The 25,418-nt window shown below is 38.0% G+C and overlaps 1 protein-coding gene across 1 annotated transcript in view; it reads left to right on the top strand.

The window, feature by feature from the left end:
* Positions 1–24,760, top strand: part of Dcaf10 (DDB1 and CUL4 associated factor 10) — a 37,660-nt gene extending 12,900 nt beyond the window's left edge. Inside the window, exons 3-7 of the mRNA XM_028770291.1 lie at positions 7,106–7,303; positions 20,212–20,414; positions 22,043–22,153; positions 22,515–22,660; positions 23,472–24,760. Of these exons, the coding sequence (XP_028626124.1) occupies positions 7,106–7,303; positions 20,212–20,414; positions 22,043–22,153; positions 22,515–22,660; positions 23,472–23,840 (1,027 nt within the window). The 3' untranslated portion in view covers positions 23,841–24,760. The remainder of the gene's footprint in view (positions 1–7,105; positions 7,304–20,211; positions 20,415–22,042; positions 22,154–22,514; positions 22,661–23,471) is intronic.
* The last annotated feature ends 658 nt before the right edge of the window (positions 24,761–25,418 follow it).

Genomic DNA, 25,418 nt, shown 5'->3' with positions numbered 1-25,418 from the left:
TCGGTACTCACTGTGTAGACCAGACTGAGTTCCAGGCTGGCTGAGGTTTCAAAACAAAACAAAAAAGCAAATACTAGTTGAAATGGCACATGCTGATAGGATTCGCTGAAAGAGGTGGAACCAGAAAGATCAGAAGTTTGAGGCTAGCCTGGGATACACATTTCAAAACAAAACAAAACCAGGCATGGTAGTGTACACCTTTAGTCCCAGCACTTGGGAGGCAGAGGCAGGAGCATCTCTTGAGTTCAAGGCCGCCTGGTCTACAAAGTGAGTTCCAGGACAGCCAAGGATACACAGAGAAGCCCTTATCTCAGAAAAGCAAACAACAAAAATACCCACAAATATGTAAGTCCTCCCTTAAATAAACTCAGCACCATACTCACCCCAAATTAGTCTTTTAATTTAAGAACTTTTGACTAAGATACATACCATCCGAGGTTTTCATTTAAAAAATTTAAACATTTCTATTGAGTAGTCTGGCATTAGCAGCTGAAGTTGTTTTGTAGAAGACTAAAGTATAGGAGTCATAACCCTTCCTAATATGAAATACAGCACTGGAGCAAGTGACAGTGGGATGCAATAGATCACTTAAAAGCAGACCTGTAAAACATGAATGTTTTATGTAAGAGCAAAAGCAGGGCAAATCAGGGAAAGAAAATGGAAAAGATGAAATTGGTTATATACATGAAAATAAGGGCCGGGCGGTGGTGGCACACGCCTTTAATCCCAGCACTTGGGAGGCAGAGGCAGGCGGATTTCTGAGTTCGAGAGTTCGAGGCTAGCCTGGTCTACAGAGTGAGTTCCAGACAGTCAGGGCTACACAGAGAAACCCTGTCTCAAAAAAAACAACAAAAACAAAAACAAACAAACAAAAAAAAGAAAAATAAGACAAAATCAGATCCTTTTCATACTGTGGCTGAAAATAACTCCCACTTAAAGACCTAACTATGAAAGCAAACCTTTAAAATTTCAGAAGAAGGTAGGGAATATTTCTACCTCAGTGTGAGAAATTATTTTTAAGACACTAAAAACATAAACCACTAAAGATTGGCGAGCTCAACTGAGTAAAACATAACATCATTGCAGTTTTGTTATAGAAACTCCAACAATATGGAAAGATACAGGCTGACAGAAGAGACTTCCATTCAGGACCAGAAGGATCTTGAATATATTAAACTTTCTAACAGAATGTGCAGAGAATCACAATGAGCATTAAATACGGAAAGGTTTTCAAGCTCATCAGTTGTCAGTGAAGAGATACGAGTATTGGCCATACTGAGAAGTAGGAACCCTGAGGTATACTGATGCTTCAAACAGTTAGCAATGCCTGGTAAAAATGAAAGATCGTTATAATTAAAAAAAAAAAATAACCACATGAATTAGATACACAAAGAAGGAAAGATTCAGTATAGCATTAGAGTAATAAAAAGGACCATGTTAAGAGGAAAGTAGATAAATTTTAGTCTCAATGGAATACTATACATCAGTTAAATGAACCAAAAATAGCCCAGGAGTGTAAGGATGAGACAGAAAGGCAAACTGTAGAGTGAGCTGTATTGTATGATACCATTTATATAAAATTTTGAAACTTCATAAACATAAGCTTGATGAAGGCATACATTTGCTCTATTTTCTCCTAGCACCTGGAACTGTGCCATGTACATGGTGGGTGCTTGTTAAATATTTCCAGAGTAAATTGGATACAAATCATATGGAAAAATGGTGATATACATATTATTACTTTATGGTATTAAACATGTGCATGGGGAATGACAAATTTTGGATAGTGGTTCCCTCTGGAGAGGGAGGGAGGGAGGGGAAGGGGTATGGGGAGGGACTCACGATATACTTCAAATATGTTTATATTTTCAAACAATTCTGAAAGATAACGAAATGTTAAAATTTGATAAAGCTGGGTGGTGGGTATCACAGGTGTTTGTTATATTTGTTCTAATTGTCTCTATTTCTAATATTTTACAATTGAATTTTTTTATATCTCAAAAAGAATAGACTTGTGTCAAGTTGTTTGCCCCACACAAAATGGCCTTTGACTAACCTGTTTGAATTCTTTATTGATGTCAGTTCTCATGTCTGCTGTCAGTGTGCTGCCTCAGCACCCATGCCTACAGATTTGAACCTACTTCTTCCTTCTGATTTGTTGTCTAGGAAAGTGGAGTTTGAAGTTTGTTTAGAAGCACAAGTAACCTAAGAGGTCTCTGGGTGCATGAACTTAAGTATGCACTGCTTGATAATACTAACTTGCATTTCTTGAGTTCTTGCTGTGTGTCAAAAACCTGCAAAACACTTTTTATATGATACATTGTTTAAGATTTTTTAAATTTTTGGTGAGTAGAGGACAAGGCGCTTTGCTGCCAAGCCTGACAACCTGAGTTTAAACCCTTGGACCCACATGGTGGAAGGGGAGAATCAATTTCACAAAGTTAACTCTGACCTTTACATGTGCATCAAAGAGTGGGTACACACACACACACACACACACACACACACACACACACACAGATTAATAAAAATTTTTTACATTTGTTTTTTGAAGTAGTCTTGCCACACATAGGCCAGTCTGGCCTTAAACTCACTGTATCATACTGGTTGGTCTTGAACTTGTCCTTCAGCTCAGCTTGTTTAATGTTTATCATGTCTTTGTGTAAGATAGATATCATATGTGTTTTAAGGAATAAGGAAACTGTCATGTTTACAAAGAGATTTTCCAAGGCTTTATATACAGGAAGTAGTATGGAGTCATACATGGTTCCATGAGGCTACCTCAAGCACAGCTGTCCAGAGGTGTGGGCATACATTTTCTAGTTTCATTCTGGGTAGTCATTTTGCACATTCTTGGTAATGTCTTTTAGTTTGTGTTTTAGTTTTGTGAATTGTTAATCTTATAAAATAATAATGATAGCTGAGAATATTTTCTGTTCCTGTTTTAAGAAAGAAAGATGTTTAATTTAAACACATCTATTTTATAGGCTTACTTCTTAAGATTTACTTATTTTTATTTTATATGCATTGGTGTTTTTGCCTACATGTATGTCTGTGATGGTGTCAGATTCCCTAGAATTGGAGCTACAGACAGTTGTGAGCTGTCATGTGGGTGCTGGGAATTGAACCTGGGTCCTCTGGAAGACCAGCCAATCCTCTTAACCACTGAGCCATCTCTCCAGCCCCTAAGCTTACTTCTTATTCATGAGAACTTTGTATTTAGATGTAAGGTTCCATGTTTACAGTCCAGGTCCCTATAGTTATGAGGTTGTAAGGAGAAAGCTCCAAGGTAACTATAAGAATATTCACTTGGTGATGTGACACTACCAATGTAGTACCTACCTATTCATCCCAAGTCTGTTTCTCCCTCTTGATGTCTTTTGCTAGTGTTGAGTTATTTTGTTTATTTCTAGGCCAGTTATGGAGAAATTTTATATATATATTATATATATAATGCATTTGTATATAAATATATGTGTGTATTTTACATATATATAGTATATCCCCATAACTGGCATGCACACATATTATTCATGTGTAATTTCACAAAACCCTGAAAGTGATTTTGGAGAAGTAGTTAAGATGCATATAAATCATTGGCAATAGAGGATCTGAGAGAAAAAAAAATCTCAGAAAAACAAAGCAATGGAAATAATGGTACAAGGGACACTTAGAATTTGGTGAATATCTTACTTGCTCTTGAGACAGTTGACGAAATCTGAGGATTTATGGAAAAGTGATTTTTTACTTATAGTACAAAACTCAAATATAAAGTGAGGATATCACATTCTATTATAATTTCATTGCAAAGATTATACAAAAAAAAAAAAACCAAAAAATGATTCAATCCATTCTAAGAGTTTGCATATAGTTAAATAAATGGAGAAGAATTTCTTTTTGTGATTTTTTTAGTTTGAATTTTTAAAAATAATACAACACTATTTTGACTTGGACAGTGAAATGTAGGTTCTAAAAGAATTCACTTTCAGTTGCTTTTATCCTTTATCAGTTTTCCTCCAGTTGAGAGCTTGGCTCCACTGGACAGAGGTCCACCCAGAGCTTTTATATCAACTTAGAGTTGTGTGGAAGCAGTTGAGAGGTTCTGATTCAGACACAGATTTCAGTTTTATGCAAGAGGAGCTCCTACTTGTCAGAGAATATAGAGTTAGAAACATTTCACAAGTATTCTTTTTCTAAGACAGTGTCTCTTTGTGGTCCTGGCTGGCTTGGAACTTACTGTATGGCCACAGACGACCTTGAACTTCTGACTCTCCTACTTCCTCATCACACATGCATGCCAGCATTGCAAACCCAGGGCTTCATGTGTACTAGGCAAGCGCTCTACCGACAAAGCTACATCCCTAGTTTGTACCTTTCTACGCCATTCTAAGTTTTATTGGAGAGGAATGGACCACATATCCAAGGACTTCTGTACATGTACATATTTTGGGATGAAAATTGCTATAGATGGTATCTTCTTCCACACTCCATTCTTACTACTGTATGGTTTATTCTCTTTACCAGTTTAAAAAAAAATGTCAGTTAATACTTTGGGGGAAATGAATGAACTAAAGTGAAAGTATTGAATTTTTCATTAAAGTAAACTAAATTCAAAATCATTAGCTTCTACTCCAAGATTCTTTGTATATTTTAGGTATTAAAATATCCTTTATGCAATAATTATTTTTTAGTTGTTTTATTAACAAATATTGAAAAGCTGATTTCCTTCATCTTACTTTTAAAATAAAACCCCAAAATTTGGGGACCTGGTCATCTTAAATGATCTTCCTAAAACACTATGTAATCATCTTTCTTCCTTAAGGTCCTTGAGGTGGCTGGGAATGCTGGTATACACCTTTAATCCTATCACCGGGGAGGAAGAGGCAGTTTGGCAGGAGGATCTCTGTAGATTCTAGGCCAGCAAGCTCGGCATAGTGAATTTGAAGTCAACCAGGGCTGCATAGTGAGATCCTCTTTAGAGGAGCAAGAGATGGGAGAAGAGAGGAGAAAACTCATTGGGAATCCTTGGAATAAGTCTATTATGTTCCCCATTTGTCTCCTTGCCCACAGAGAACAGTCTTATATAGCTGTATGTTCCTTCAGCTCGGGGAGGTCCTATTCATTTGCAGTCAGTGCTCACTGTACTTTCCTAACCATCCTCTTTGTAGTTCACATAATTATTTTATGTAACAATGTTTTTGTCTTCTGGGTAATGAACTCCTATAATTCATTTATTTAATAAATATCTGATGAAACTAGAGGTGTAGCTTAATTGGTAAACTGCTTCCTTTGCGTGCGTCAAGTCCCGGGTTTGATCTTCACCACACAAACTGGGCATGGTGGCCGTCTCCTACGGTGAGATAAGGTCAGTGTTTTCCTCAGCTACATCTCAAGTTTGAGGCAAACCTGGGCTATATGATACCTTGTCTCTAAGTAAATTAAATAAATACATGAATGAATGAATGAATGAATGAATGAATGAATGAATGAGCAAGTGCATGTACTTGGCATTGCAGCTATAATCATGTGGTGGTAGGTACTTTCTCCTGTCTTCAAAGAGTTTATAGCTTTATAAAGTTGTTCCTTAGCAGAGGCTAGCCTGGTCTACAGAGAGTGTGTTCCAGGACAGCCAAGGATACACAGAGAAACCTTGTCTCAAAAACTAAAACCAAAAACAAACAAAAAGAAATACATAGAACTGGTGTTGGGAAAATAGGTCAGAGATAAAGAGCATACGTAGGACTCTCAATTCATATCTCAGCATCCACAGAAAACTGGCTCAGCAGCACTCATGTAGAACCCCACTCTAGCAGACCTGGGAAGTGTCAGGGTCAGTCAAGAGACCCTACCTGAAAAAATAAGGTGAAGAACAATATAGGAAGACAACCTTTGACCCCATAAGAGAGAACATATGCATAAACAAATACACCACGCATACACCCAAAATTATAGATTATAGTATAGTATAGTATAGTATAGTATAGATTTTCTAAAGCTTATGGGAGCTTTAGAGAAGTTGTAAACTGCCCTAGACTAGAGAGTGAGGGAAGGCTTCCTGGAGGAAATGACAGCTAAGTATTAAAAAGTAAATAAAATTAAGGAAGAAGGTGGACCTAGAATTAAAGCCATGATAACTCTATACTTACCATCCTGTCCTCCTGAATGTACTAGGCAAGTTCACATGGAGAGCTTCCGAGCAGGGGCCAAGCCTGGCTAGTTCTTGGGTGGGGGATAGCCCGGGAATACCAAGTGCTATGTGCTTATAAAGTAGAAAGAAAAAAAGCAATGATAAATCTTAGGAAGGTCATGATGTTGTTTATAGATATTGGCGTTTATTTTGGAAAGAATTATATATAATTTTATGTTGGAAGAAGCTCCAGAGTTTCTTTGTTCTACTGGAGACTAGGTAGGAAGTTATATGTAACTGTATTTGCTAAAGGGACTATTAAATTAGACAGAAACACAAGTGTGAGTGGTCAGTTATAAGTGTTTGTATAAAATATATTGTTACTAAGGATTGGAAATTAGTAAAAATGATAAAATATCTGTATTATAATCTAAGTCTATCCTACAGTTGTGACTAATAAAATGTTGTGGGAGATTATTTGGAGAATGCTTTTGAATTGATAGATTTAAATGATGGTGATTTGAATTGCAAGTTTTATATGTAAATCTGTTGTAAGTAGGAAGAGACATGACATGTAGCAGATCTTTTTATTAGTATCCTTTATCTACTACAACATCCCCTAAGCAGTCAAGCCCTTAAAATCTGTTGCCTATTCAACTTTCTCTTTTCACTTACTGGGCAGATTCTGGAGTTCTTTCCTTTCTATCAACTGTGCTCTAAACACCTATTCATAATCTCTAGTTTCAAATAAAATTAACAGTGACATAGGCCAGTTACAGTATATCTCTAATTATTCATCAGCAGCCTGGCAGTATGGCTGTATGGACAAGGGGTACAGTCTGTTGTGTCAGAATGGCTGGGGCTCTACAGGGAGGTTGCAGTCTTTTATTTCCTGATGGTAATATAGAGAATGTTCTAAAGTCATATTTTCTTTCAGTAGAAATTAAATAAACCAGTTTTTCTTTTCTGCTTTTGTAGATTTCTTGATAACCGGCTCTTTGCTACCTGCTCTGATGATACCACAATAGCACTATGGGATCTGAGAAAACTGAACACCAAAGTATGCACTTTACATGGTCACACTAGCTGGGTGAAGAACATCGAGTATGATACTAATACAAGACTCTTAGTAACGTCAGGATTTGATGGAAATGTCATTATTTGGGACACTAACAGGTTTGTAAGTAGGAGACCATGTTAGGAATATAATACTGTAAAACTTTTCTCTTTAAAAGATGGGGAACAGGGGGCTGGAGAGATGGCTCAGCGGTTAAGAGCACTGACTGCTCTTCCAGAGGTCCTGAGTTCAAATCCCAGCAACCACATGGTGGCTCACAACCATCCGTAATGAGATTCGATGCCCTCTTCTGGTGTGTCTGAAGACAGCTACAGTGTACTCATAAATAAAATAAATAAGTAAATCTTTAAAAAAAAAAAAAAAAAAAAAAAAGATGGGGAACAAGTTCAGTGTTCTGCTCTAGAGTCGGGAGTGGGGTGCCAAAAAATTAGCTTTTGGGGAGAAAAGCAATCAAAAAGTGTTCCCCAGGCTGAGGATGTGGCTCGGCTGATTGAGCGCTTACGTAGCAAGCATAGAACCAGGTGTTTGCTTCTTATTACAGCATAAAACTAGACATGGTGATGCAAGCATGTGGTCCCAGCACTCCAGAGACAGACACAGAAAGATCAAAGGCTCAAGGTCATTCTTGGTTCCATAGCAACTGGGAGGAGAGCCTGGGTTTAATGAGATGTTCTTGTCTCAGGAAAAAAGAAAGAAAAAAAGTGGTGGGATGGCGGTCCATGCCTTTAATTTCAGCACTCAGGGAGACAGAGACAGGTGGATCTCTGTGAGTTTGAAGGCATCATGATCTGCAGAGTAAGTTCCAGGACAGCCAGGGCTATATAGAGAAACCTTGTCTTTTCTTCTTCTTTTTTCTTTTTTTAAAGAAGAAGAAAAACAAAACAAAAAAACCCAAACAAACAAACCATGATTCCTTCTTTCCTTACACTTAGTCACGTATTGGACCTAAAGATTTTGGAACTAAGAGTATGTATAGCTCAGTGGCAGGATGCTTTGCTAAGCTGCATGGGCCCACTACTATAAAAGTAAAGAAGATGGAATTTATATGGGCAAGCATTTATCTAATAAAACTGGTTTAAAAATGAATTTCCTAAGTATAAGGAAAATATTTTTATTTCTTATGTGAAACAAAAATATTTCTCACTCTTTGATCCTTTGGTTCTAAATGTACTTATTTTGTTATTTTTAAATTTTATTTTCATGCATTAAAAGATCAGGTCTCCTTTGGAATGCTTCTAATGTAGAAGCAGTGTTTAGAAATAATGCATGGGATCTTTTGGGTTGTTTGTGAGTTTGGATCGTCTGTGGAAGGAGGAGGATAGCTGCTGGCACCAGTTTGGCCCAGACCATAGTTTCTCAGCATCCTATAGTACACAGCACAGTTTATACAGTGACCTCAGTTGTGAAACACTGCAAAAAAATGTTTCCTTATGGAGAAATTATTTGTAGAGTTGAAGCTTGGGAAATACTTAAAGTGTACCTTTTGCTAACTTTGGTGTGGTGAATTGTTAATAAAATTGACATATTAGAGCCTTCAGATGTTATGTTAAAAAGGAAATATTCTTAGTAGTTTGAAAAAAAAAATCCTAGGTACACCCAATCATTTGAGTGAAGAACAGGATATAGAAACAACACACCTTTTAAATGTAGACATAGCACTTGGGAGGCAGAGGCAGGCGGATTTCTGAGTTCAAGGCTAGCCTGGTCTACAGAGTGAGTTCCAGGACAGCCAGGGTTATACAGAGAAACCCTGTCTCAAAATAAATAAATAAATAAAAATAAATAAATAAAATGTAGACATAAATGCAAGGGGGTGGCATGGGGTGTTAAGTCAGGAAGAAAAATTGAAAAGAAATATAATCATTTCCAAGTTAGAAAAATGAAAGCTTAATCAAACAATCAGCCCAATAGAAGCATAAAAATGGAAAGAGTCATTTAAAAAGCAAGCAGGCATATTCCTTTGATCCCAGTACTTGAGAACCTGAGGCTGGAGTATTTGAAGGCCAGCCTGAGTTACATAGTAACCTTTTGTCTCAGAAAGACAAAAAGAAGCTGGATCTGTAATCCCAGCTACTTGAAATGTTTAGGCAAAAAAAAAAAAAAAACAGGTTGTAAATTCAAGGCTAATCTCGGCAATTTAGTAAGACCTTGTCTCAAAATACTGTAATAAAAGGGCTAATGATGTGACTCAGCAGCAGAATGCCTGCCTGCCTGCCCGAATGAAGAAAGCATGTATGAAGTCTTAGGTTCAATCTCTAACACGGAAGTAGCCAGTTAGAAAATAGTGGTAGATTAAGCAGTAAAACCAAACTGCATGTTCTCTAGATGAGCTACTTAAAACATACAAAGCTAGTAAATACAATAAGGGAAAAAACAACTATTCATCAGAAGAAAGCAGGTGTAGCCACATAAATAGCAGACAAAAAGAAATATAAAGCAAGAAGCATTATAATCAATAAAAAGGTACTATATTAATATTCTAGTTTTACTAGAATATAAATGAATTCTTATATGTACCTAAAAATAAAACTTATCATTGAAGTAAAACTTGACAGAATTACAAGAAAAAAATTTGGAAGAATTTCAAGGGGGAAAAAAAAGCAAGGAATTAGTAGAAAAATCAGGTCCATTCTTTCATTTTTCTAACAAAAAAATGGCAGACCTTTAAAAAGGCCAGGGAGATGGAAGTAGATAAGACATTTGCTCTGCATGCCCGGAGGCCTAAGGTCCATCCCCAGAACCCACATAAATGGAGAAGAGAACAGACTCCACAAAGTCCTCTGACCTCTACACAGATGCCATGATACACTCCCCTTCACACACACACACACACACACACACACACACACACACACACACACACACACCATGCTTTAAAAAAAGAAACTTCAGCTGGGCAGTGGTGGCACACGCCTTTAATCCCAGCACTTGGGAGGCAGAGACAGGCGGATTTCTGAGTTCGAGGCCAGCCTGGTCTACAGAGTGAGTTCCAGGACAGCCAGGGCTACACAGAGAAACCCTGTCTCGAAAAACCAAGAAAAAGAAAAAAATCGAAAAGAAAAAAAAAACAAAAAACATTAAAACTGAGTAAGGCTTTGGAAGATTTAAAAGTATGACTTTTTTTTATATATATTATTTTGCTCCCCAAACAGTATCCCCAAAATATATCCCTTCAAACAGACCTAGAACCAATTAAAACAACAATTTGTATTAAACAACACAGGAGGTAAGAAATGCTATCACACAAACCATTTTCTCTGAACTCCAGTTAGTTAACACAGTTTTTGGAAGTTTCCACATTGTAATTCTAGCATTTGAGAGGTTGGACCTGGCCTGGCTACATATAGTGAGGTTTCATCTGGGAGGAAGAAAGGAATACCTACAGATACATACAGACAGTCTCAGGCCTAGTGTAATTACAAAATTGAACATTTAGGAACTTATTCAAAGAAATTGGAGGAAGCAGGGGAGAAACTTAGTAAAAGTAGATGTATAGAAATAATAAAAGTTAGAAATACAAAGTCAGTATTGAAAATGAAAACACAGGGGCTGGAGAGATGGCTCAGTGGTTAAGTATATTGGCTGTTCTTCCAGAGAACCAGGGTTCAATTACCAGTACCCACATGTCAGCTTGCAACTGTCTAACTCCAGCTCAAGGAAATCCGACACTCACATAGACACACCTGAAGGCAAAACACCAATGCACGTTAAAGAGGAGGAGGAGGAAGAAGAGAAAGCGGAAAAGGAGGAAAAGGAAGAAGAGGAAGAAGAAGAGGAGGAGGAAGCAGAGGAAGATGGTGATGATACAGGCACAATAATACACAACCTTTATCTCAGCAATTGGGAGGCAGAAGCAGATGGATCTCTGTGAGTTCAAGGCCAGCCTGGTCTATATATTGAGTTTAAGGATAGCCAGAGCTACATAGTGAGAGCCTCTCTAGAAAACAAAAGTATAAGATTTTTATAAGTCTGTTCTTTGAAAAGGCTAATCAAACAGAGAGGGCAAGAATCATCAAAAGAAGGAAGAAAAGGAGAAGACAGTACTAGAGCACTAGCAGTGAACAAGGAGACATGATGAAAGTATGAGCTAGATGTAGTGGCATATAGCTGCTATCCCCACACTGAGCCTGCGGCAGGAAGACCATAGGTTCAGGGCCTGGTGGACCACAGAATGGGACTGTGTCTCAACACAGCAACACTGTGGCCAGTGAAATGGCTCAGTAAATAAAGGCTCTTCCCACCAAACCTGACAACCTGAGGGAATCTCCACCACCACACCACCCCCAGGCTCACATTATAGAAAGCAAGAACCTACCTCTGAAAGTCGTCCTCTGACCTCCACATGTGCACATGTACCCACACATACATGCATATAAAATAATCATTTAAAAGGTAAAAAAAAGTCAGCAACAACACATTTATACCAATATACTTTAAAACTTTGATGAAATAGACATCTCATTCAATATACATTAGAAGCTATGTACGTGGCACAGTCTCCTATAGTCCGAGCATTTGGAAGATTGGAGCAGGAGGATTACAGAGTAGTCCAGGCCAGCATGGGCTACATGGTGCGACCCAGTCTAAATCAAATCAAACCAAACATAAAAGCCCCAACAATAACAACAACAATAGCAGCTAAGTAAAACTGACAATGAAAATTGGCTTCTTACCAAGTCCAATATTTGGCCAACATGCCCTCGTTTCATCAAGAGCTGCTGTTAGAAAATTGAACTTCCTTGGGCCTCAGATACATAGCTGTACTGGATTCTAGCTTTGATCCCCAGCATACACACATAGTAAACTTCTGCCATACTAATTAATAAATATTTGTGCTCTAAGTCATACTCTGCATCTTCTGTTACCCACTCTTCCTCCTCTAGATCATCCCATGATCTAATAGCCAAAGCCCCCTTATATAGTCGTGTCATCCAGAGACCCTGCTCCACTCACGTCTGTTCTGACTATCCAGTGTTTATACAGTAATGAGCATTATTTTTGCTATGACCATTACAAAACAAAAATTGGGGCCTGGAGTAATGGCTCAGTGGTTAAAAGCTTTTACTCTCTCAAAAAATTTCCAGCATCTACAATGGACAGCTTAAAATGGCATCCAACTGCCCCTTCAGTGGGATCCAGAGCCAATTTTTTTGGCCTTCATTGGCACCTGTACTCACATGAGCATACCTACACAGGACATAGTATGCATACGTGTAATTTTAAAAATAAATTTTAAAACAACTAAATGATAGAAATTGATTAAAACGTATCTACTAAAAATTTTGAATAAATTAAAACTTTACTAATAAAAAAACAGCACAGACAGTTTTACAGGTGACTTTTATCAAATATTCTAAATAACATTTGAATGAAATAGGTCAGGTTCTAGAAAAAGGATGTGTACCTCATGTATAAAGCTATTATAGTATGACTTGGGTAGCCAAACATAACAAAGATAATGTTAAAAGGAAAAAAGAAAATCCAGTATGTAATATGAATGCTGATACAAATATTCCAAATAAAAAAGTTTAATCCTAAAAAATGTTACTCAAAAATATCAAAATCAAGTTGGACTTAATCCAAAAAATGAATAGTTATTCTATTAATTATACTAACATAAGCTAGATATATTCATGATTCTGTTTTATAAAATTTAATATTTAGTCATAATTGAAAAACAAAATGATATAGCACCAACAACTTAACAGAAATTGAAATAGTGACACCTACACTACATATCAGCTGAAGCAGAAGAATCATAAGTTTGACGATAGCCTGTGCTACCCACAGCAAGACCTTGTCTCAAAAGCAAACAGAAAATGGTTAAATAAAAGGTACTTAGGAACTACAGAATCTAAGGGAGTAGTGTGAACATCTTTTGGCAACTAGATAGTTTACTCAGGTAAGCAGATACCAAGAGCACAATCTGCTACAAACTAGACAGTTTACTTAGGTAAGCAGATACCAAGAGCACAGACTACTCGAGTCAACTCAGCAATAAACCTTTTAAAATGTTGACATACAGACTTGTAGGAGATAAAGACACTAAATTGATAATTTAACATCTTTCCATAATTAAAAGACCAGGCTCAAATAACTTTACTAATGAATTTTACCAGCCAGAAAATAGAACACTTCCCAAACCAAACCTTTGAGGAGCTGGGAGAGGGGAAAATATAATCAAGACAGATTATATGGAGCTCTCAAAAAAATAAATAACAAACCCTTTCAGACTAGCCATCACAGTCTAGTATTACCCTAACACCAAAAGCAGCTAAACAACTACTCTGGTAATCCCTAAGCCATTATCAGAGTGGGAAGGGGATGTGATTCGGGGAGAGTAATCAGGATGTATTATATACACGGATGAAATTGTAAGAAAAGTTCATTTAAAAACTCTTCCATGAATCAATAGAAAATCAAATTTAACAACATAAAAAGGGTTATGTGCCACAATCAACTATAACTTATTCTAGGAATGCAAATTGGCTTAATATCTAAAAATCAATATAATGTATCATATTTAATTAACTTCAAAACCTGTCTAATCATGCTAATGAAGACAGAATAGCACTTGATAAAATCTAAAACCTTAAGTAGGAATAAAAGGAACTTTGTGTGAAAGTACCTGTGAAAAGCCTGTGACTTAAGTCGCATACGTTGTGTTGAAAGCCTGAAGGCCTCATAAGATTGAGAATAGAGTTGGCACCACTTTTCTCCACATTGTGGAGGAACAGCATGGCTGTGGAGGTGCAGACAGGAAAAGTAAAGTGCATCCAACTTGCAAAGAAATGCTTCCATTGAAAAGATCTGCGCTCTGTGGGGGAGATCTGAGGAGTCCACAAAATCCCTATAGCCAATTTCAGCAAGTCTACAAGATAGAAGATTAATACACATAGCCCAGCTGCGTTTTTTAAAAAGATTTATTTATTTTATGCGTGTGAGTACACTGTCACTGTCTTCAGACAAACCAGAAGAGGGCATCAGATCCCATTATAAATGGTTGTGAGCCACCATGTGGTTGCTGGGACTTGAACTCAGGACCTCTGGAAGAGCAGTCAGTGCTCTTAACCACTGAGCCATCTCTCTAGCCTGCCCAGTTACATTTTTATATATGAGCAGATGTATAAGAGTAATTAATATACAGAATCTAATCACATTTCTACTGATGAACAAATATACGAAATTAACATACAAAATCCAATTGTATTTTTACCCTTGAGCAGATACATAAGATGAATACACAAAACCCAGTTATATTTCTATATAGGAGCAGAAACAATTCAAAGATGAATAAAAAATATTTCTATCTCATAATGGTATCAGAAAAAATAAGATACTTGGCCGGGCAGTGGTGACGCACGCCTTTAATCCCAGCACTTGGGAGGCAGAGGCAGGCGGATTTCTGAGTTCGAGGCCAGCCTGGTCTACAGAGTGAGTCCCAGGACAGCCAGGGCTACACAGAGAAACCCTGTCTCGAAACCTCCCCCCCCCCCAAAAAAAAAAGATACTTGGAAATAAATTTAACAAAAATAAAAGATTTGGGCCAAGAGGATAGGTCAGCAGGAGAGCACTTGCCTATTGTTCATGATGCCTTGGGTTTGGTTCCCTAACACAGTAAAACTTCATATTTATATGTGTGTACACATGTGTGTGACATGTGTATGATTTGTGCAGTAAAAGCTAAAAGCATTGCTGAAAGAAATGAATAGAGAGATACTACATGCTTATGGATTAAAAGACTTGCTATTATTAATAACAGTTATAAAGTGGGAAACTAGAACTCATTATTGGAAGTATCATTATTAGAATTCTTATTACTGGAATGAATAGTTTGCCAGCTTGTTTTTGTTTCATGATTGATAGTTTTTGTTTGTTGTTTTGTTGAGACAGGATCTCTCTACATAGTCCTGGTTGACCTGGAGCTCTCTATGTAGAAAAGCCCCTAGCTCAAAGGGATCTGTCTGCTTTTGCCTCCAGAGCTGGTATTAACCACACCTGGCTCAGTTTGCTAGCTTATAAGATATTAACCATAGTTAGCCTATGACACAGCAATTCCACCCCGTGGGTATGTCTGCTCAAGAAAATGAACATCTATGTGTACACACAAAGACTTGTACATGAATGTTTACAGTAATATTTTTCATAATTGCCTCCAAAAATAGAGCCAATCTGATTTCTATCAAGTGGTAAGTAGGTTAACAAAAGGTAATGGTAATGTATCATCTGGGCATGGTGGTGCATGCCTTTAATCCCAGCCCTTGAAAGGCAAAAGCCATCCTGGTTTACATAATGAGTCCAGGACAGCTGGGGGGATATGTAGAGAGGCCCTGTCTCAAGAAACAAAACAAAAAGTAGTGTATGTAATTTTTTAAAATATATCATTTAATAATGAAAATGGATATATCATTTAATAATAAATGTGTGTTATAACAGGGATAAACTTCAAAATATTTTAAGTAAAAAAGAAGCTGAATTCAAAAGACAAAAAGCACTTTTGTGTGACTATAACTATGTATATAAACTAGGCAAATAATAGAGACGAAAAGTAATTTAATGGTTGCCTAGGTCTAGGAGTTGGCAAAGGAATGATTGCTGATGATAGGAAGAATTTGATATTAAGATACTGAAAATGTTGTAAAGCTATATTGTATTGATCACACAATTCTAAATTTACTAAAAGTCATTTAACATAGACTTAAAATGAGTTTTATGATATGTTAATTATTCCTTAATAAAACTGTATGAGAACCAAATGATTAAAAGGAAGTAAAAATTCACCAAAAGTATACAGAGTATTCAGCACTTTTTTTTTAAAAAAAATATTTATTGTATTTATATGAGTATACTGAGGCTGTCTTGAGACACACCAGAAAGAGGATATTGGATCCCATTACAGACAGTTGTAAGCCATCATGTGGTTGCTGGGAATTGAACATAGGACCTCTGGAAGAATAGTCAAGGCTTTTAACTTCTGAGCCATCTCTTCAGCCCAAGTACTTTTGTTTTCGAGACAAGTTTTCTAGCTCAGGCTGACCTGAAACTCTCATGTAACTGAAAGACTACCTCCACCTTCTGAGTTCAGGGATTACAGGTTTGTGTATCAATAGCCACTTTACATGCTGTTGGGGATCAAACCCAAGGCTTTGTGCATGCTAGTCAAGCACTCCACCAACTGAGCAGTATCTCAGTACTTCAGCAAAGTTTAATGGTGAACCTCCAGAAGTTTCTCTATAAAATTGGGTAAGAATGTGCCCACCATTACTACTGCTATTAGTTGGTATCATGGGTGAAATGGTGCAATAAAAGAAAAATCATCATATATGTATATGAATTGGAAATTTAATATTCACAGATTTCTCTCAAGGATTGATAAACTTTCTGTGTAAGACTCAAGTAGTAAATATTTTAGCATTTGGTGGTATGTGGTTCCTGATCACTCACACAGGAACAACACATGAGTTGACGTAGCTCTGTTCATGAGCACTGTATAAAAACAGCCAGTGAATCAGATTTGGTTCATAGTCATAGTTTTCCAACCCTTATGTATATAGAAAATCCCAGAAAATCTTAGAGAAAAAAATAAGAATTAGTAAGGGTAAACCAAAATTGTTATAAATTATAGAAGAGTATGGAATTTCCTAAAAAGAAAAGATAGAAAAATAGAACTCTTATAGTAACTCAGCAGGTTTTCTACTAGGTACGCATCCAAAGCAGCTTAAGTCAGGTGCTAAAGGTCTGTATTCACCCATTGTATAGCATCCAGCAGATGACTGGATTTTTTTATGTGGTACATACGCACATAATACTATTTAGCCCCTTAAAGATGATTTTTTTTTATGGCAACATGGATGGTTGGGGACACATCTTAAGTGAAATAAGCCTAACATGGAATGGCAGATTCTGCTTTATATAGAATCTAGAAAAGGAGACTTGGAAAAGCAATGACTGGAAGGGTGGTGAGTTATCTAAGGGCTGGAAACTGGTACAGAGTGAAGGATACAAAATTTCAATTAGGGAAAAGAAATTGAAGAGGTATACATTATATAACATGGTAGCCATAGTTAATAACAATGTATATTTGAAAATCCCTGGGAGAAGGCCTTGGTGATACATGCCTCTAATCCCAGCACTTGGGAGGCAGTGGCTGGCATATCTCTGTAAGTTCAAGGCTAACCTGGTCTACATAGTGAGTTCCAGAACAGCCTGGGCTATGTAGAGAGACTGTCTTAAAACCAAAAAAGAAAAAAGTAAAATTCCTGAAGGTAAATAAAACAATGTATATATTGTGGTTTTTCGAGACAGTGTTTCTCTGTGTAGCTCTGGCTGTCCTGGAACTCACTCTGTACTGTAGACCAGGCTGGCCTCGAATAACAATGTATATTTTAATTAGCTAAAATATGTAGACATTCAAAACATGTTTCGGGCTAAGAATATAGCTTAGTAGTATAGTAGAGCACAGGTTTAGCATGTGCAAGCCCCAAATTTGATTCCTAGCACCACAAAAAAAGAAAAATATTACAAACCAGAAGTATATACAATTTTCATATACAATTTAATAGTGTTTTAACTAAAAATAAAGGTTACTAGGTGTAAGATAATGTACAAATCAATCGTGTTCCTATTTTGTTGTGAGTGTATCCTTACTAATAGTTAAAAGCTTTTTTTATTTTGAGACAAATCTCACTTGGTTGCCAGTTTATCCTTGTATTTTCTCTCTTCCTGCCAAAGTTCAGATTATAAGCATAGACAAGTACTTTTGAAATAATCTGTGTATGTGTGTTTCATATATATATATACTTATAGTATTCAAAAATATGAATTCATAATTTTTAGTTGTTCTATTTGTTTGATTGATGTTTGGGGTTTTGTTTTGAGACAGAGTCTCATACAGCCCACAGTGACCTCCAACTTACCATACCAGGTAACTGAGGATGACCTCAATTCCTGATCTTCTAGCCTTACCCTTCCGAGAGCTACCACATGTGCTACAGAGGCATGTGCTACCACACTCAGATTGTTATATATATATGTAACATATACACACATATATATAAAACAATCTTGAGTGTGGTAGCACATGCCTCTGTAGCACATGTATATATATGGATATATGTACATGTATATATATGTATATGTAGCATATGTATATATATGTATATATGTGTATATGTGTATATATATGTATGTATATATCTTGACATGGGACTTCACTGAGTAGTTGAGACTGGTCTGGAACTTAACCATATAGACCATAGCTAGTCTTTAATTCAAGGTCCTCTTGCCTTAGTCTCCTAAGTTCTAGAACTACAGGTATGTCTCCACATATAGCTAAAGTTTATAATTTTACAGAAAATGTATAACCTTTATGGTAATTATGAGACCTAAATTTAAGTATTTATAAGATTTAAATAAAATCTATAGAAAAGAAGACTCAAAAACTACAATAATTTCAGCAATAGAATCTCAGTAAATTCTATTCCAACTTGGTCTACATAAAAAATTCTAGGTCAGTCGAGGTTACATAATGAGGCCCTGTCTCAAAAACTAAAGTGGGGTAAGAACCAGAGATCAGGCATACACTTATAAAGATAGGAAATGAGAAGAAACTTGACAATAGAATTTTAGAAGCTAGGAGTCAGGCAGATGAATGGCAACTGACTTAGCAGCTGTCGTTCAGATAGCTTCACTCAAGATGTTCAATAAAGCTAATTCCTGGTGCTAGAGAGATGACTCAGAGTTCAAGGGCACTTACTGCTCTTCCAGAAGACCTAAGTTCAGTTCCCAGCATCCATGTCAGATGGTTCACAGCCTCTTGTAATTACAGCTTCAGGCACCTGCTCACATGTGATATATACACATATGCATGTAAACACAAGTAATTAAAAAGAAAACTAAATCCTAGTTGCAGAGGGAAAAGTTTAAAACTTCAGTTTACCTAGAATCCTCAAAAAACTATAGGAATTGGCAACTCTGGGAATCCTCGTAGAAAGGGGCAGCTAAAGTAGAGACTTGAATGAGAAATACTGAAGAACTTTAGCCAGGCAGTGGTGGCGCACGCCTTTAATCCCAGCACTTGGGAGGCAGAGGCAGGCGGATTTCTGAGTTCGAGGCCAGCCTGGTCTACAGAGTGAGTTCCAGGACAGCCAGGACTGTACAGAGAAACCCTGTCTCGGAAAAAAGCAAACAAACAAACAAACAAAACCCTTTTAGTTCCACTCTTCACCTCTTCCAACGGGCAGTAGATTGTTTTACCAGAAGTTTCTATCTCTGTAGACAGGTAATATAGAAACTATTGCAATATTGAAGGATGCCAGAAACAGTTGGAGGCTTCATTGTGCTGCCAAAGCCAAGGTGACTGAGTAGTAATGTACACTAAATGTTGAATTCAGACAGTTTTAGCTTCTTTCGATTGTTGCCTCTAAGATATTAGCACTAAGAGCTTCTTCAGAAATGGCTTCACCCTACCTTAGACTCAAGAGTTCCCAGTCACCTTGAATTCCTTGCTCTTAACTAAATGAGCAAGCATGGAATGATAATCAGACAATTGAGAAAAAACTTGTAATAGAGGAAACATATTACATAGGAAGTTTGGGGGGACAGGGAGACAACACAGGGAGAATAAAACATAGTAACTAGTTACCCATATTCTCTTAGATATAAACTTGAATGCTTGAAGCAAAAATAAGATATGGTAGAAAGGCCCTTTAATTAATTGGCTAATACTGTCCAACCCCTGGTTGATGAGTCACGGCTCTTCATTTAAAAATTCTAAATATGTTTTATGGGCTGGCTCAGTGGATAAAGGTACTTGCCACCAACCTTGCAACCTGAGTTTTTAATCCCTTATCTATAGAGTGAGTTCCAGAACAACCAGGGCTTAAAGGCATCTTAAAGTATGTGTGTGTGACTCTCAGTTCTGCTTTAAGAGTAAAACAGCTTGACTCGTCTGGGAGTCATTCTATTTGTAGTAACACTGGGTTTGTTGGTCTGGTTTCTTCTGTAGGTGCACAGAAGATGGGTGTCCACATAAGAAATTCTTTCATACACGTTTTCTCATGCGAATGAGATTAACACCAGATTGTTCCAAAATGTTGATCTCAACATCCTCTGGATATCTCTTGATTTTGCATGATCTGGACTTAACTAAGTCTTTAGAAGTAGGCAGCTATCCCATTTTGAGAGCAAGAAGAACTACTTCAAGTTCAGGTAAGATTTTCTGATTAAAAGTTTTCTGAAGCATCTGAACCACAAAGGGGGAGATGTTTCTGTTCTAAATATGGACGTTAGAAAGGACGTTAAAGCCATTCTTCAGAAGCTGACTCATAGCTTTCTGTGGAGGTGTGATGACTTTCAAGTACTTCTGACAGTGTTAACTTGTGCCTCTGGAACAACACTTAGCTCTAAAAGCTCTTTCAGATTTCCATTAGCCAGAGAATCATTGTCCTTGCCTTACTTAGTGATGGCCCAAGATGATACCTGTCTTAGGATACTAAGTAATGGTCACTTCAAGAGTTCTAAGTGTGGAGTCTGTCCAAGACTTCTGATATCCACTCTCAAGCTGATGTCATCTTGGAGCATCCTCTTGCTGGAGCCTTGTTCTTCTTTCATTGCTGATTTCATTAAATGTAAGTAAAGTTGGAGCTATATTAATATTAGCTGATAGGTATCGTTGCATTTGCATCTGGAAATGAAGAAACTGGCCTAGAAACATAGTCATTAATATTGTTTATAAACAAGAACCCAAAGTGAAACAAAAGACCTTTGGCTAAAAAATAACTTCAGGTGGTTAGATTTTTTCTCCTTTGTGCACAGGCTACTCCTGAAAATTTCTTTTGGTGCTGAAGTGATGGCTCAGTGGATTAAGGCACTTACCACCAAATGTGACAACCCGAGTTCCATCCCAGGAACCCACACAGTTAGGAGATCCAACTTCCACATCTTCTAACCTCCCTACTCATGGGACAAATAAATAATTATAAGTTTGGTTTTGGTTTTTTGGTTGGTTGGTTTTTTGTCCCACCCCCACCCCAATCCCCCGGAGACAGGGTTTCTCTGTGTAGCCCTGGCTGTCCTGGAACTCACTCAGTAAACCAGGCTGGCCTCAAACTCAGAGATCTGCCTCCTGCCTCTGCCTCCCAGTGCTGACCAGAGGTGTATGAATGACAGCCTCAAGTTGTCCATTTTTGACTGAAAAGCCATAAAGCTGTTCAGTCTCCTAAGGATGACTCGAGTTGTAACTGATGTCACAGGGGGTCAGGTTGCCAGGGCCTCTGTGTAAGTTAAGCTGCCAAGGACTCCCGTGGAAGTACACAGCTGTTAGAAATGCAGGGTGAAATGTCTGTACTCTGTGGAGTGACTCAGCACACTCAGGTGTCTATACTCATCTTCCTCAGACTTTAATTTTTCCCTTCTATTTTAGAAGTGAGAGAGAGGCAGAGGCATCTCTGTGTTTATTTGGCTTTTTCTTTTTTCACATAAGACTTTACTATGAAAGGTTTTAACAGGAATGTAGGACCTGAAACAGAGCCAAGAGCTGTCCTGTCTTCATCTCCATTATAGTCCAGTTTACATGAGGTTTTGTCTATATGCTTTAGAAGTTTTAAAAGTTTAAGTAGAAAATTAAAAAATTGAAAGATGCAGGGCAGTGGTGGCGCACGCCTTTAATCCCAGCACTTGGAGGCAGAGGCAGGCGGATTTCTGAGTTCGAGGCCAGCCTGGTCTACAGAGTGAGTTCCAGGACAGCCAGGGCTACACAGAAACCCTGTCTCAAAAAAACAAAACAAAATTGAAAGATGATACAAGTGTTATATTTATTTTTTAATTTTATTTTCAAGATTTGACCACTTCATCAAGTTCTTCTGGTTCTCGAGTTTCTGGTTCACCTTGTCATCACAATGATTTGAATTCAACAGAGAAACACATGTCACGAGCCTCTCAACGAGAAGGTAGGTTAAAAGTTGGGTTTAGGGCTGGAGAGATGGCTCAGTGGTTAAGAGCACTGACTGCACTTCCAGAGGATCTGAGTTCAAATCCCAGCAACCACATGGTGGCTCACAACCATCTGTAATGAGATCTGATGCCCTCTTCTGGTGTGTCTGAAGACAGCTACAGTGTATTCATATATAATAAATAAATAAATCTTAAAAAAAAAAAAAAAAAAAAAGTTGGGTTTACAGTCTTACAGCAATGAGTTCTACCAAATAGCTTTCTTTGGTTTAGTTTTAATCCCTAGAAACAACTGCCTTAGTCCTTGGATAACAAAAATCCAAAATCTTTCTTTCTTTTTTTTTTTTTTTTTAATCTCAGGAGTTTCACCACGAAATAGTCTTGAAGTCTTAACCCCTGAAGTTCCTGGTGAGAGAGATCGGGGAAACTGCATCACGTCCTTACAGCTGCATCCCAAAGGCTGGGCCACCCTTCTTCGGTGCTCAAGCAACACTGATGATCAGGAGGTACAGGCTGAGGGCTTCACATTCAGCAGGGCTCATTGGACAAATTGCCGCTGCCCCAAGTGCAAACCTTGGGCTGATAACCAGGCTCAGTCCCTGCCCTCAGGGCGTTACTGCCCAAAACCCTGATTTTCAACTCCTGTACTTCTTTCTGTTGCTTTATCCTTTGCAGTCTGTTTTTCCTTTCTTGCCTTGGTATTCTGAGCTGGGAAATAGTATGCCTGGCTTCTTCATTCTTGTCCCCATCACCTAAGAAAACAAACAAAACCATATATTAAACATTACACTGAGCTGTTGAGCTAAGCTGACCTAATGTGAGGTTTGGGGTTTAGTAAGACAGTTATCATCACTGTTTCCTTAAAAGCCAGGGGAAACTGAAAAAGGAAGGGGCTAAACTGATGCCCCGGGGTGAGAGTTCAAAGACCTGAGGTCTCACCACTGTGCTAGGCAGGACTCTGCAAGGAGCTCACTGGCTCTGCTGACGAAACTGAAGGAAGGGAGAGGGCCTTTGAGGTGCCAAGGACAGATGTACTAGGGTCCTGGATTGTTGCTGCCCTCAAAAAAAGATGTATGTCAGAATGCCAGCTTCAAGAACAAGAGACCTTAAAGCATCATAGCACAGAACAGCCGTAGTTTATGGAGATGAAATGTGAAGGGCACACATTTTGTTAGTTAAGAGAGGGATGATAGTCATCTAATTGGTGTATTGCAACATTCCTGTGGCTTTGTCACTTGGCTGAGCTTAGAAATAAGGAATACCTCTGCAGTACTATTTGGGAAGCTATAACCTTGCCTTGTCTCCTTCCTCTTCCAGTGGACCTGTGTCTATGAATTCCAAGAAGGAGCTCCAGTGCGACCTGTCTCACCTCGCTGTTCCCTGCGCTTGACTCATTACATTGAAGAAGCAAATGTGGGCAGGGGCTACATCAAAGAACTTTGCTTCAGCCCTGATGGACGAATGATTTCTTCCCCACATGGCTACGGGATTCGCTTGTTGGGATTTGACAAACAGTGCAGTGAGCTTGTTGACTGTTTACCCAAAGAAGCCAGTCCCCTGCGGGTGATTCGTTCTCTGTACTCTCATAACGACGTGGTTCTGACAACAAAGTTCTCTCCCACTCACTGTCAGATCGCCTCAGGGTGCCTTAGTGGGCGGGTCTCCTTGTATCAGCCAAAGTTTTAGGCACAGCTTACATCAAATGAGGAACTCTACTGGTGTTTGGCTTATAAATTACTTCAATTTAGGTGAAGTATTTTCTTTTTTAGAAGATCTTATAAGTTTGGATCAAGATCTTGGTTCTCATGGGTCAGTGAACATATATATGTGTGACCTAAGTACTTGGCCTTCCAGCATCATCCAGGCATCTCCATTTCAGCCACACAGCCCTGTTCTGTCGGAATTCCTTTGGTTCTGTCTATGCCACTGAGCTTGGGTTTTCCTGGTCATTTTGCATGTGGCTCTTGTCGTCCCCATCCCCGTCTCCACCGTTCCTTCCTGCCTCCTTCCTCTTTTTTGATTTTGGTATGAATTTTATGGACATTTGGAAGGAGCCTTGGTTGGGATGAGAAAACTCATGGCACTAGTGTTAAATAAAACCCAGAAGTTGGATGTTGGCACACTGGTTATTGAAAAGGCGCATCTTCACTTATCAGTATACTTGGCCTTTAAAGTTGCTGTCAAATACTGAGCACAGTACTGGCATTATTCTTATAACTGTTAGAAACTCTTACAACAAGATATCTTTTTTAAAGTTTCCTGTTAAAATTATACATGTTATCTCATGTGACATTTTGTTGTGAAATTCTAGAAAAATATTACAGCCTCTCTTTGTAATCTATTTTATTGTATGAATTTAAAATTTCCAGCATGTGTCTTCACTTGATATTTTGTTCCGGTCAGCAGCATTGAAGAGGAAAGGAAAAGTACTAAGCTTGGTCATTTCTGTTGTACAGAAGGTTTATTCATTAGGTACCTGGCCAAAGAGTGAGGAGATTAACGTGACTTAGATTGGCTGTGATTCTTTCCATCACACAGATGATGTGTTCATAGTAATGGGGTGGGAGGGAAATCAAATAAAGGTTTTTTTGTGTTTGTTCTTTCAACCAGGGATCAGTTCTCAGTGTTATGGAGAAGGGAGCTGTAGTCCTCTTTAAGCTGCTGTTGTAAGCCTAGAGTCAGTGACCTGACTGACACTGCTGTCTTGTGTTTGGCTATGGAAAGTCTGGGAGACACCGCGTAAGCACAGGCTGCTCCGGTCTGGAATGGGCAGTGTCCTGCCAGGCTCTGCTACATTAGTTGGTTGATTGATTGACTGACTGATTGATTGATTGACACTGTATTGAGATATGTTAAAAGCTGGAATAATTTAGGCCATGCAGTAGTAGCCTTGTTCTCTTTGGTCACATGCCCTTTAGACCAGTGCTTCTCTAATATTAGGATGTTATACAAGCCATGAAGGACTTGTAAAAAGTACAGGAATCTGGGCCAGACAGTAGAAGACCGATTTAGGCAGGGAAAGGACAGGACTCTATGTAAATGGAACCTCAAATCTGCATCCAGGTAGCCTCTAGGTCACGGTTTAAAACACAACTTGAAATTGCAGTAGATATTTCTTTATCCATTTGGTGCTTACTATAATTCCCACAAGATGTTTCATCTATTTAAATAGTAATAATAATAAACAATAATAGCAATTTTAGAAAATAACTTGAAGAGATATCCAATTCATTGTTGGACAAATGAAAGAAGTTACATGATTTG

The sequence above is a fragment of the Grammomys surdaster genome, unplaced genomic scaffold (genome assembly GCF_004785775.1).
Source record: "Grammomys surdaster isolate TR1022 unplaced genomic scaffold, NIH_TR_1.0 199, whole genome shotgun sequence".
Taxonomy (NCBI): Eukaryota; Metazoa; Chordata; class Mammalia; order Rodentia; family Muridae; genus Grammomys; species Grammomys surdaster.
This window is presented reverse-complemented; position numbering and strand designations above follow the sequence as displayed.